The 13,308-nt window shown below is 37.8% G+C and overlaps 1 protein-coding gene across 6 annotated transcripts in view; it reads left to right on the forward strand.

The window, feature by feature from the left end:
• The window catches only part of LOC121409999 (trichohyalin-like), an 80,650-nt gene that overhangs the window by 28,013 nt on the left and 39,329 nt on the right, over positions 1-13,308 (forward strand). For all 6 annotated transcript variants that reach the window (XM_041601799.1, XM_041601803.1, XM_041601804.1 and 3 more), the window contains exons 22-32: positions 58-198; positions 307-595; positions 3,655-3,799; positions 5,627-5,801; positions 6,178-6,365; positions 7,320-7,514; positions 8,009-8,246; positions 9,864-9,979; positions 10,388-10,560; positions 11,116-11,323; positions 11,682-11,843. In XM_041601799.1, coding sequence (XP_041457733.1) covers positions 58-198; positions 307-595; positions 3,655-3,799; positions 5,627-5,801; positions 6,178-6,365; positions 7,320-7,514; positions 8,009-8,246; positions 9,864-9,979; positions 10,388-10,560; positions 11,116-11,323; positions 11,682-11,843 — 2,030 coding nt within the window. The remainder of the gene's footprint in view (positions 1-57; positions 199-306; positions 596-3,654; positions 3,800-5,626; positions 5,802-6,177; positions 6,366-7,319; positions 7,515-8,008; positions 8,247-9,863; positions 9,980-10,387; positions 10,561-11,115; positions 11,324-11,681; positions 11,844-13,308) is intronic.

Here is a 13,308-nt window from a genome sequence, read left to right on the forward strand (position 1 = left end):
TGTGGTGTATTTGTAGTTCTTTGTTGTCAATTCTGTTTTGTATTTTGTTTTTAACAGGGAAGACATCAGAGATCAGTCAGCAGTTAGGAATAGTTGTAACATCAGAGGGTATTAAAACATTGATGGGTACAGAGAGAACCCAATATGAAGAGAAAAGAAGACAGAAGATGGAACTCAGGAAAAAGAGAGTATCACAAGGTATGTATCAGAAGTGTCTTGTTATAGTTATCTTAATGCAAGGATTTAGATCCCATTAAAGAAGTAAACCCATTAACAAAATAATGTCTGTATATCTGTATTCATCAGGTTTAGACCCTATTGAAGAAGGTGAAGATGAGGGTATCTCAGAGGATGAAGATTCTGAAGGTGACATCGATGTTCTTACTCAGATTGAGAAGCGTCAAGATGCGGAACGGGAAGCTCTGATTGCTCAACTACGGGGAGTAGAAGCCCAGTATCTGAATGAGAGAGAGCGTCAAGCAGAGTTAGCTAGGTTAAAGAGAGAGGTACGCAAAGCAAGGATGGAGGATGGCTTCCATGCTGCAGCATTGGTCTTAGGATTAGCAGAGAGACACCAGGCTGCTGCGGATGAGAGGTAAGTTGTATATGAAGAACAATCTTAGGATAAGCAGAGAGACGCCAGGTTGCTGCGGATGACAGGTAAGTTGTATATGAAGAACAATCTTAGGAATAGCAGAGAGACACCAGGCTGCTGTAGATGAGAGGTTAGTTGTATATGAAGAACAATCTTAGCATTAGCAGAGAGACACCAGGCTGCTGCGGATGAGAGGTAAGTTGTATATGAAGAACAATCTTAGGAATAGCAGAGAGACACCAGGCAGCTGCGGATGAGAGGTTAGTTGTATATGAAGAACAATCTTAGGAATAGCAGAGAGACACCAGGCTGCTGCGGATGAGAGGTAAGTTGTATATGAAGAACAATCTTAGGAATAGCAGAGAGACACCAGGTTGCTAAGGATGAGAGGTAAGTTGTATATGAAGAACAATCTTAGGAATAGCAGAGAGACACCAGGTTGCTGCGGATGAGAGGTTAGTTGTATATGAAGAACAATCTTAGGAATAGCAGAGAGACACCAGGCTGCTGTGGATGAGAGGTTAGTTGTATATGAAGAACAATCTTAGGAATAGCAGAGAGACACCAGGCTGCTGTGGATGAGAGGTTAGTTGTATATGAAGAACAATCTTAGGAATAGCAGAGAGACACCAGGTTGCTAAGGATGAGAGGTAAGTTGTATATGAAGAACAATCTTAGGAATAGCAGAGAGACACCAGGTTGCTGCGGATGAGAGGTTAGTTGTATATGAAGAACAATCTTAGGAATAGCAGAGAGACACCAGGCTGCTGTGGATGAGAGGTTAGTTGTATATGAAGAACAATCTTAGGAATAGCAGAGAGAGACCAGGCTGCTGTGGATGACAGGTAAGATGTATATGAAGAACAATCTTAGGAATAGCAGAGAGACACCAGGCTGCTGCGGATGACAGGTTAGTTGTATATGAAGAACAATCTTAGGAATAGCAGAGAGACACCAGGCTGCTGCGGATGACAGGTAAGTTGTATATGAAGAACAATCTTAGGATAAGCAGAGAGACACCAGGCTGCTGTGGATGAGAGGTTAGTTGTATATGAAGAACAATCTTAGGAATAGCAGAGAGACACCAGGCTGCTGCGGATGACAGGTAAGTTGTATATGAAGAACAATCTTAGGATAAGCAGAGAGACGCCAGGTTGCTGCGGATGAGAGGTTAGTTGTATATGAAGAACAATCTTAGGAATAGCAGAGAGAGACCAGGCTGCTGTGGATGACAGGTAAGATGTATATGAAGAACAATCTTAGGAATAGCAGAGAGACACCAGGCTGCTGCGGATGACAGGTTAGTTGTATATGAAGAACAATCTTAGGAATAGCAGAGAGACACCAGGCTGCTGCGGATGACAGGTAAGTTGTATATGAAGAACAATCTTAGGATAAGCAGAGAGACACCAGGCTGCTGTGGATGAGAGGTTAGTTGTATATGAAGAACAATCTTAGGAATAGCAGAGAGACACCAGGCTGCTGCGGATGACAGGTAAGTTGTATATGAAGAACAATCTTAGGATAAGCAGAGAGACGCCAGGTTGCTGCGGATGAGAGGTTAGTTGTATATGAAGAACAATCTTAGGAATAGCAGAGAGACACCAGGCTGCTGTGGATGAGAGGTTAGTTGTATATGAAGAACAATCTTAGGAATAGCAGAGAGACACCAGGCTGCTGCCGAGGAGAGGTTAGTTGTTTATGAAGAGCAATATCAAAAGAGAAATATTTTGGCATTCACACAGGAACGGTGCAGTGAAAGTTCAATAGAGATATCTCATTTGAGCAGGACAAGTAGAGTTAAAAATGTATATGAAACAGACTGTCTAAAATTGCAGACGTCTTTTGCTCAAAATTAATTCATTACTAAATTATATCATGTTGAAGCGACTTACCGTAAGTAACGGTGTATTAACCGCACCTTTTTCTCGGCGGGATAGAAGCAAAAGTCGGGGGTGCGGTTTATACACGGTGACGGTCTGAGCCAGCCTGGCAGCCCGCCGTAACCCCTCCCGTACATGTACGATGTCTGCCAGTTCACAACACATCGAGCGGCCGGGCGTAGCCGCCCAGGCAATGTCGTTTAGAGGGGTATGAGCCGCGGGTAATGGGAAGCGATTATTACTGTTGTCCATAACAAACGCACCCACCTTCATGACACTAATTTTGACTTTATTCTAGATTCAAAGTAGTGAAGTTCTCTGGTTAATTTAAAAGAGACGCCAAGCATACTCGGTAATATTTTGTCACCGCTGAGCGAGAGTTGAGTGAGCTAAGAGGTTGCGTTGTAATGTGGTTATAGAGCGACTTCAGCTGGCGCTATTCAAAGTCCCGTTTCGCGCCATCGCCAGCTTGTTTTTTTTTCCTTCCTGTTTGCTTTTCATAAGATACCATGTGAACCACGCAAGAGAGAGACGGCACGAAGCCGTGAAAAACAACTGGAAAAAATGTCAATTTCTTTGTTTCTTGAACCTTCCTGTAATCCCGTATCCAAAATTCATGCTAAGACATCAAATTTCTGAAAGTGATTGTGAGGTTGTGATGCAAGAAATGTGAATGTTTCTTCCTCCTACGCTGGGAAAGACACAGATCATAATTTGATGTACTGGCATGACCGGTACTGTATCGTAGTTTGCAATGTAATGGCAGTGCTGTGTGTGTGTGTGTTTACACTGTGAGGTGAGTGAGTGTGTAAGTTGCCAATATTGTCGGGACCGTTCTTTCTTTCTAACATTTGTAGATGAATTGATCAAGAACAGCAGATTTCCGCATACCGGTAATCTCTTTGGATACTTTGAAATCTTAAAAACTTAGATTTTGTTTCTTCGTACCTCAAATATGCATGTAATGTGAGAAGAATTTTTTTTTTTTTTTTTTTAGTCCAAAGTTGGGGTTGTGGTTAATACACCGTTACTTACGGTAGTGGTTTAGTTGCCTCCCATGCTTATGTGATGCCAAAAAATAGTATTGTAATAATAACATTGGAGAACTGTACAGAAAAATATTATAATACACAAACATAATCATGAATTTGATTGTTATAATTGAATACTGACCAGACTAAAGCAAGATCGAAGGCGCCAAGAGCAGTTGGCCAAGGAACGTTTGGAAGCTGCAAGGAAGAAAAGGAAACTTGGAACTATTCAAGAGGAAAGCGGCGAAGATCTTGATATCCTAAATAATGGAGATAAGGCTGCTATGCAGGTAAGTGCAATGCCTATCTACAGATGCAAAGATTCAATAATGTGTACTATATGGCTTATACTAATCAGTCGGGTCACGTGCGTGTGCGAAATCACTCGGGGTTTTGGATTTCGATACAATTTTTTTCTAACGCACTTGCCGGCTTAAACAATACTCAAATTTCAATCTAATTTTTTTTCCCCAGCGTGTTTGTCCAATTGAAGACACCGTTAGAAAAAAATAGCATCGAAATCCAAAACCCGAGTGATTTGTATGTGACCTGACTGATTAGTATAAGCATACTATATTGAGGTATTCTAATATTCCAATTGTACTTAATTTTAATTTTTGTCTCACCTGCATAGCAGAGTGATACTATATGCGCCGCTTTTCCGACGGGGCAGCGACAACATAAAATCTTAACCGAAGGTTAAGTTCTTGAAATGACATAACTTAAAAAGTATATGTACCTAGTTCATGAAACTTGGACTTAAGAATAATCAATTATCACTGAACATACGCTTGATCAAGTATTACTGAACAACCTGCCTGCACGAGTTTAAAGGTCACATGACAAAGGTTAAAGGTCATTTAAAATAAATGAACTTTGGCCATGTGGGGGTATTTGTTGAATAACCATCAAAACTCTGAAAGTGTATGGATCTAGTTCATAAGACGAGTTTCAGGTCACATGACCAAGGTTAAAGGCAAAAGAACTGGGTTATTTGGACCCATCTCAGAGCCAAGGGGGTGGGCCCCCAACCGAGATCTTGACCTTCGATCACACGAGTGCCACAAAATCTGCCGTGCAAAATTTTGTGACCGCGTCGCTCGCTGACTTTTTACTTTCAAGTCTCGCGCAACTTTTGAGACCAAAATTGTGACCCCCGGGTACGCGGTTCCGAAATTACGCAACATTTCGTAAGTGCATGCAGACCCAAAATTACTCAAAAACGTGAATTTGTGTACAAATCCAATGCAAATGGTGTTTTTAGCCAAAATTCATAAATGTATCATTATTTTTCCCTTTACTGCTTAAAATCGATTAATTTTATCTTTTTTATGGTCAAAATAAAGTCCCTGACAATTTCCATTGAAAAAACAATAAAAAACAAAAAGTCGAGAAACAAAGAAATACATAAGAAATTTAGAAAACAATAGAATACATAAGAAAATAAATGTGATGTTGAAATTTTTTTAAAATAAATTTGATCAGATGCTTATCTAGAGTATGTGAAACAAAAATTAGCATTTCAGGGGCATTATTTTATTAATTAGAGCAGACTTATGATTTTACGCATAAATTAGCATAATTAATGAGACATGAGGTTTTTTGCAGAATTTGATGTTATGGTTTTGTAGATAATGCCATGGGTAACACGTGTGACAATTTTTTTCGCGATCACGCGATCGACGGCCGAGATCATAAGGGGGGGCTGAATCAGCCCCCCCCCCCCCCCCCCCCCCTTCTTAGGCATCGAAATAGCCCAGTCTATTTAGGGTTAAACGGAGGAAACGCGTCATGGTCAGCACTGCTGCTATATTGAATCCCATAATGCAGGTGAGACCACCAGAGGCACTCCACTTGTTGATTATTCAGTTAATAGCTTCATTCAAACACTTCAGTTAGTTTTTGTGGTGAAAGAAGTCTTGAATATGAGAAGTATCATTTCAAGTTGGAATAAACAATCATGTTTTGTCAAAAGTAGGTATGTTTACAAATAAGATATTCTGCAGATGAATGCCCCATAAAATATTTTGTAGAACCTAGATCTTGATATGTTTCATAGGAGATCAAGATTTGTGTTTTCCGTAATAGTTTCATCATATTAACCTGTATATTGATAGGATGCTGTAATGAAGATGTTAGAGATCAAGCATGAGAAAGAGAGAGCTACTCTTCTACGTCTACTTCAAAATGAATTTAGTGAAGAAGAAAAATTCATTGCAGAGAATCTCATGAATGAAGCTAGAGCTGAAAAACAACAAGAGATATGGAATCAGAGAAAACAACTCGACCTGAGTAAGTATTGTAAGAAACTAATAGAGACTATGATGGCAAGATTCACATTGTGTCATCTGTAGAAAATATATCTAAATTTGGTAGGAGAATTATGTAGTATTATTATTTTATGCGTGTCCTTATTTTAATTGGATTTCTGATTTAGAACATCAGTTGTATATGATGTATTTTGTTCAGGATGATTCCTGTTTCTGTTGTCCATGTGTACATTATACTTCTTGAAGTGCTATCAACACCAAAAGGTAGAATTGTGCACTATGTAAGTAGCCACTTTTGTTGTTATTATTAATTATGTAATAATTTCACAAATTGTATGTATTCCAAATTTTAAAAAAAAGATCAATTGATGTATATGAATATGTATATTTTCATTCAGATAACAAAGAGGAACACTTCAAGCTTCTGTTAGAGGCAGCCATCTTGAAGCTGGTGTCACGTCGTAAACTTCTACAGTCTACAAGTTCAGAGGTTACCTTGGATGAGGTTATTGTATCTATCATGGCTGACTTACAGCTGCATCAAGATAAAGAGAGTGAGACTATTATACAGACCCTTCCAGATAAGGTAAGATATTCCATCATAATACTAGTAAATGGTTTGTGGATCAGTCTCTTGACTGTATCGTATGTTGTGTGGTTCAAATCCCCCTGCAGCACTGACTTCTATTAGCAAGGCATTTAACTGCAAATGCCACTCTCCACCCTTGTGAAATAAATTTGGAAAGCCTTATGTACAGGGACAGATATAGATATAAAACTTTGGGTATACTACTACTGCTATATTTCTCTTCCAACCTGTCATAAGTGTAGCTATGTTGACCTACCTATCCTTCAATGATAAAATGATAATGATTGCTATGATAAACAATAACATGAAGAACCCTAAGTCATATTCTTGTCACTTGATTGTGTGAGATAATGCTTTAGCTGAGCAATATTCTTTATGATAAATTATATTACACCTCGATAGGTCCTTGTGTTTTGATTAGTCATTTGAGGTTGATTATTCAACTCATTTTACAATGACGCCAGGCCAGCCCCAGGCACCACAAGTAAAAACACTTGTGTTTGCAACGTGCATGGTATGTACGCGACAATCAACAGACCGAGCTCGCACTGTCCACACGAGCATGTTTTGCATCAAAATTCATAAATTTCAAATGGCCAGGATCTATTTTTAGGTGTCATATAAAACAGATGGTGTATGTTTTTCATTCTTGCAATGGACAGCTTCATTAGGTGAAAGATGAAATGAATGATCAATTTAACTCAGCTATGCCTTGTTGAATGGGTCTTTTCATCTTTCATGTCATGAGGGTATTCTGTCTATTGCACTCATAAACATTCATTATTTGTATACTAGTCAAGGAGCACCTCATTTGGTAGATGTTTGCATTGAATGAAATACCCAATTATTATTAATACTTACTTAGTATGGTTTCTTTTTTCTTAAACACCTACTAAAAGCAGTATACATTCCCTATATTCATGTATATTCATCTTCAATTATTTCTTGTAGGAGTTAGGAGCACTCAAGAAGCTTCAGAAGGAGAGTTTAGAAGCCATCAAACTTGATATACATGAGAATGTAGCCATAGTGATAACAAGTACAGATCTTGGTAATCAGGCTGATGAGAGTCAGTTGGTAGAAGCTCTAGAAGCTAAATATGATGCTCTTAAAGACAAGTTACTTGCTGAAGCACTCATGAAACAGGTAAGTGGTTGTCAGTCTTATTGGTATGAGGATGACGCTCAATGATTTCCACATTGTATAACACAAAGGCTATCAGTAGCTTTGCTAAGACATGCTCAATTCACAATTTTTTGTAATCAGGGTTTACTTATTCTCATTCTGGGATATTTTTTTGTAATGAAATGATAGACACTGAAAACAAATGTGAATTTCATCTTATTTTAACCATTTTCGCTTCATTGCAATCAATGTGATAATTGTGTTTAATATCAAAAATTAAAATTTTCCAGCAGATTATTCGTCTCTTAAATGTTAATATTAGAAAGTAGATAAATAATAGGTGAATGTTTGAGTAAATTGGATATTGAAAGATCATAGATTGAAATAAGTATCTATACTTGTAGGATAGGTGAGTAGATAGAATGCTGAACTGCAAGGCAGATCGCATTGAAAGCAGTATAAATGAATGAAGAAAAACAGACAGTGATGTTATTTTATAATGTCCTATAATCCAGATGGGCGAAGGTGAATGGGCTCGTCTGTCAGAGAGAGAACGACAGCTACGTCTGATGAAACTTAAGCTAGAAGAGAGAAGACTGAGACAAGAAGGAAAGATGGACGAAGCCTCTGCACTACTAGGAGATGCTTTGAAATCACAAAAGGCTCTTGAAGCACTAATGGGGGAGTCTAAAAAGGCACAAGAAGAGAAGCTTCGGTTGAGGCTTGAGAAACGAAAACAGAGACTCGCTGAAGGTAATTATTCTTATAATGTTTTTACCACATGTACTAGACCCAAGCGAAGTAGGATACCTCTGCCTCTTGTCTTATTTTGGAACTCCCTTTCCACTTTTTTATTATAAGCTGCCCTGTATTTCAAGTTTTTAAGCTGAAACCATAACTAATGCAGCTATTACACTTGCACGATTTTTGGGCCCGAATAGTTCACGCATCGAGTCGCACCGCGTCATTCCATTTCCTGAAGTATGCTGGCCAGTGCGGAACAATGCTTGAAGTGTGGTGCAAAAAGTTTATGATTTCTAAAATCATGGCACGACAAATTTAGTTTAAGTTTGCTCTCTTCCTTGGCCACGAACTGATGCACTGGGCAAACTGCTATCAAATATTGCACATACCTGTATGATATTCTCTGTCATTTTTTGTAATGATTGTTATTGCTTTCATAATCTTGAATATGTTTGAAGTGCCGAATAAATAATAAATAGATAATAAGTTCATGACTAGTTCACAAGTTGTTTGCGACAAGTTAAACAATAGTTTGCGCAAAATTCACACACTCATAAGAATTGTTCGCCTCAAAGGCACACGCATGTGCAGTTTGGCTATATCTAATTCATGGTTCGATTTTATGCTTCAATGAATGATGAATGACGTGACCAATTGCGTATCCAGCATCAACTATGACAAAGAAATGTATGGGCTATACCGAAGCATAATAGTCACTATTGTCCCCATACAGTTGGGCCCATGAAATTCTTGAAGGATCTGATGCTGGATAAGCACCTGGTGACAGTGCGTAAATTATTTGTAAATACTGCGTAAACATGTCATGCCTATGCGTAAACTTGTGAACTAGTCGGGACTATGGCACACACACCATTGGCGCATTACGTGCCCCACATTGCCAAGGACTGGCAAGATAAAATCATGGCAATGCGGGAACTCAAATCGTTCAAGTGTAAAAGCAGCATAAGACATCCAGAAAATTGTGGTTGCTTGAAGCACTTTTATTGATTTTTATGACTCCAAGAAAGTTATTGAAATAAATCTTGATTTGAATGAAATATGTAATGTACATGTAAGTGTACAAAATCAGAATATATTTCAGTGAATCAGCTACTGTTTGGGCTATTCTGTTGAAATAATACAAATTATAAGTATACCAAGTTTTACCGAGTTTTAGAAAGTATAGTGGAATTATTCTATCCAGGGTTGGTTCGGCAATTAGTATTATATTGAGGAGGGAGAGGAGTTGGTCAATCCCAAGGATCTGGGGAAAAAAATCTTGATCAGCCTCATTTGAGACCTGAAAATCAGTCTCCAGGTTAAGAGACTGAGCTAAAGTGAGCCTGTGGCCTACCTTCACTCATGGTGTAGTTACAAGCAGAATGTTCACTTACCAGTATCGGTTGTGCTCACAATTTAATTAACTTTCCTGAATGAAATCAAAGACAACCCAAAACTCTTAATAAACATAGCTATGGCTAAGCCACTGCTTGTATTATTGGAATATTTTGATCTATGTAATCTTTCCAGAGAATATCAAATAGCTTACAAGTTATTAAAGAGAGATTTATACACCCAAATTTATACCTTTTTTCTCTATTTACTGTCAATGCTGAAATCATTTAGGAATGAGTGAGGAAGATGTAGATCGTCTTGAGGATGAAGAGATTAAGCAGGAGGAGGAAGAACTGAAGAAGCAACGAAGAAATATTCTTCTAGACCTTGACAATAGATTAGATGATGTAAGTTATTGTAGAAAATCACATGAACATAATTTCTTTCACAATGTCACTAGTAGTCCTTTCGACGTTTCCATAAGTAATATGCTCTTAAAAATCATTGGATGGTTATTTGACAATTTGGGATTGGTCTGATGAATATGATGATGATGATAATGATGACAAAGGTCATTGATGATGAGGATGATGAAGGTATTGATGAGGAGGAGGAGGAGGATGACGATGATGTTATTGGTGGTTGGCGATAATGATGACAATGGTATTCATGATGATGATGATGATCATCATGATGATGATGATCATGATCATGATGATCATGATAATCATGATATTGGTATTGATGATGATGACAATGACGATGATGATGATGATGATGATGATTGATGATGATTTTATAAATATACATGACAGGAGAAAGCAGCCCTGTTAGCAGCACTAAGAGGTCAAGGTGACAGACTACAAAGTGAGAAAGAGAGACAAGCAGAGCTAGCTAGACTGAGAAGGGAACAGAGAAGGGCTAGACATGAAGACAAGTTTGAAGCTGCTGCTCTTGTAATGGGGCTTGCACAGAAAGCTGATGATGCGTAAGTTACTACGAATAAAGTTTAAATTCAAACAAGGACTGTGATGTATAATTTTTTTTCTGAACTGGGCGTGCCATAACATGAGGATAGACAGTTTAGTTTGGATGCAAAAGATTACACACTGTGTAATTGTTACCCATAATTTACAGAAAGTATTTTAATTGGAGTTGAGCAAATTACAATGTTTATATTTCTGTGAATTAGAATGATGATGAATTTGAATGAATAGATCCTTTTTTATTACAGCACTGCCCTCAGTGTTCATTGTACCCTGGATATAAATCTAATAACCACCTAATCAATTCATGCAAGAAATTGATGATGAAGGTTTATGAAAAACAGTTTTATAAAAGATGGAAGATTTAACACTTTAGTTCCATTCTAAATGCCTGATGTATATCATATATATTTACTTGTAATGTGTGTATACATTATTCCAGGAAAGAAATGCTAATATTGACATACTGTGTGTTGACATAAGTTCTTTGTATACGTATGAAGTTATTAGTTTGCTGTATATGCTCCTTTATTTTTGATGTTATACTTTTACTACAGAGTGGAGAAAGATCGTAAGCGACAGGAGCAGTTGGCCAAGGAGCGTCTAGAGCAGAGACGCCGTCTGAAGGCAGCTTCCCAGGAGAAGAAAGAGACTGTTACCCCTGTAATGCTACCAGAGAATGAGAATGACAAACAAGGTTTACAGGAGGCTGTTATCCAAGAGATGGAGATGAAACATGTAACTGAGAGAGACTTCTTGATGCAGGTGAGGGTTGATTGAGATAATGGGTGTGAGAGCAAGGGTGATGAGAAAGGTTGGAATTTATTACTTATCCAGAAATGAAACCAAAGGAATTAATCTACACATTAATGAGTGGATATGTCTGCACCATGCAGGATTCAGAAGAAATTCATTTTATCCTTGGAGATACAGGTTAAATGAAGAGAGGCTTCATAATCAATAAACCAAATATATTTAAATGTAGACGTTATATCAGATAATTTGCATTACCACTCTGCAGAATGCTCTAGTTTGCATAGGTAATCATGGAATATATGTTTTTCAGAATAATACTCCTTACTGATAAGTTTTAAGCTCTCATGTTTTGCTTTTTCTTGTACAGCTGGTGCAAGATGAAAGTCAGGGAGACCTGAGGAAAACTGCAAATCTGATGTCTGAGGACAAACGTCAACAGAGACTCGGTGAACTAAAGGAACAACGTAGACAATGGAGAGAAAGTGGGCCTACCAAAGAGACAGAAGAGGAACAAACTGACATTCTAAGGGTCAGTCAACTCTTTCTCGATCTCTCTCTTGTAAACCATTCTGCTTTTCCCCAACTTCTGAATTTTCCTTTTGTTTATGGTACTATTCTCATCTCTCTTTGATTGTTCTATTTGCCTGTTTATAGCATCATCTGATATACAGTAATGATGCAAATTTCCTAGTAAATCTCTCAGTCACTGACAAACTCATAGATCATTGTCAGTACATGGAAATCCATAGATATCAGGGTACATGAAATTACTTGCCAAGCCAGAGTTTATACTAGCAATTCTGGCTTGTATTATGCGAAGAGATAACACACTTACTACAGAAACTGCCTCTGTTGTTGAGCTTACATCAATAATTCACCCCTTAACAAGGCTAATCACAGTTTTTAGGTTGAGGTTTGGTACCTCCACTGAGGTTAGGACCCGCTTCTTTTTGCCATCACTTTTGTTGTCATTCTTACTTAGCTTCAAACTCGAAGGCTTTCTGTCGGACTTTATATGTACAGAGACTCATTCACTTTCTCAAGTTGCTGTTAAGCTGTCAAAAATCACTTAGGGTCAATGAACTTTGGCCATGTTGGGGTTATTTGTGGAATTGTTATCATAACTTAGAAAGTATATGGATCTAGTTCATGAAACTTAGACATAAGTGTAATAGTGTATCACTAAATATCCTGCCTGAGTTTCAGGTCACATGACCAAGGTCAAAGGTCACTTTGGGTCAATTAACTTTGGCAATGTTGGGGTTATTTGTGGAATTGTCATCATAACTTAAAAAGTATATGGATCTAATTTCATGTAACTTAGACATAAGAGCAATTAATTACCCCTGAACATCCTATGCGGTGTTGAGGTCACATGACCAAGGTCAACGGTGATGTACAGTCAACAAACTTTGATAATGTTTGAGTTATTTGTGGAATTGTCATAATTTTAAGTTTATGGATCAAGTTCATGAAACTTGGACATAGAGTAACTATGTATCCCTGAATATCTCGTGTGTGTTTCAGGTCACATGACCAAGATCAAAGGTCATTGAAGGTCCATGAACTTTGGCTTTGTTGGAGGTATTTGTTGAATTGGCATCATAACTTAGAAAGTTTATGGATCTATACAAGTAGTTTATGCAACCCAGATTATCAAATATGTTTTGCACACATCTTAGGTCATATGATTATGGTCAAAGGTCATGTTGGGTCGATGGACATAGTATTTTTTTAATCATGAGTGTTTGTGAATACCGTAATTATTCAATAGCTGTTGTTCATTTTTTTTCAATGGAAATTAATACAGACCATTTAACAACTAAATCAAACCCTAAACTAATTAAGAAAACCAACTAGAATGGAAAAAAAATCACCCTTTTATGAATTTCATCTCCCAAATACTTTGTACACAAAGTATAAAAATAGCTGTTTTCGGCTTGACATCATCTCGTAAAAAGTCATGTGGCATCATGTTGCTATACCTCTACGTC

Source organism: Lytechinus variegatus, chromosome 3 (assembly GCF_018143015.1).
Source record: "Lytechinus variegatus isolate NC3 chromosome 3, Lvar_3.0, whole genome shotgun sequence".
Classification (NCBI taxonomy): domain Eukaryota; kingdom Metazoa; phylum Echinodermata; class Echinoidea; order Temnopleuroida; family Toxopneustidae; genus Lytechinus; species Lytechinus variegatus.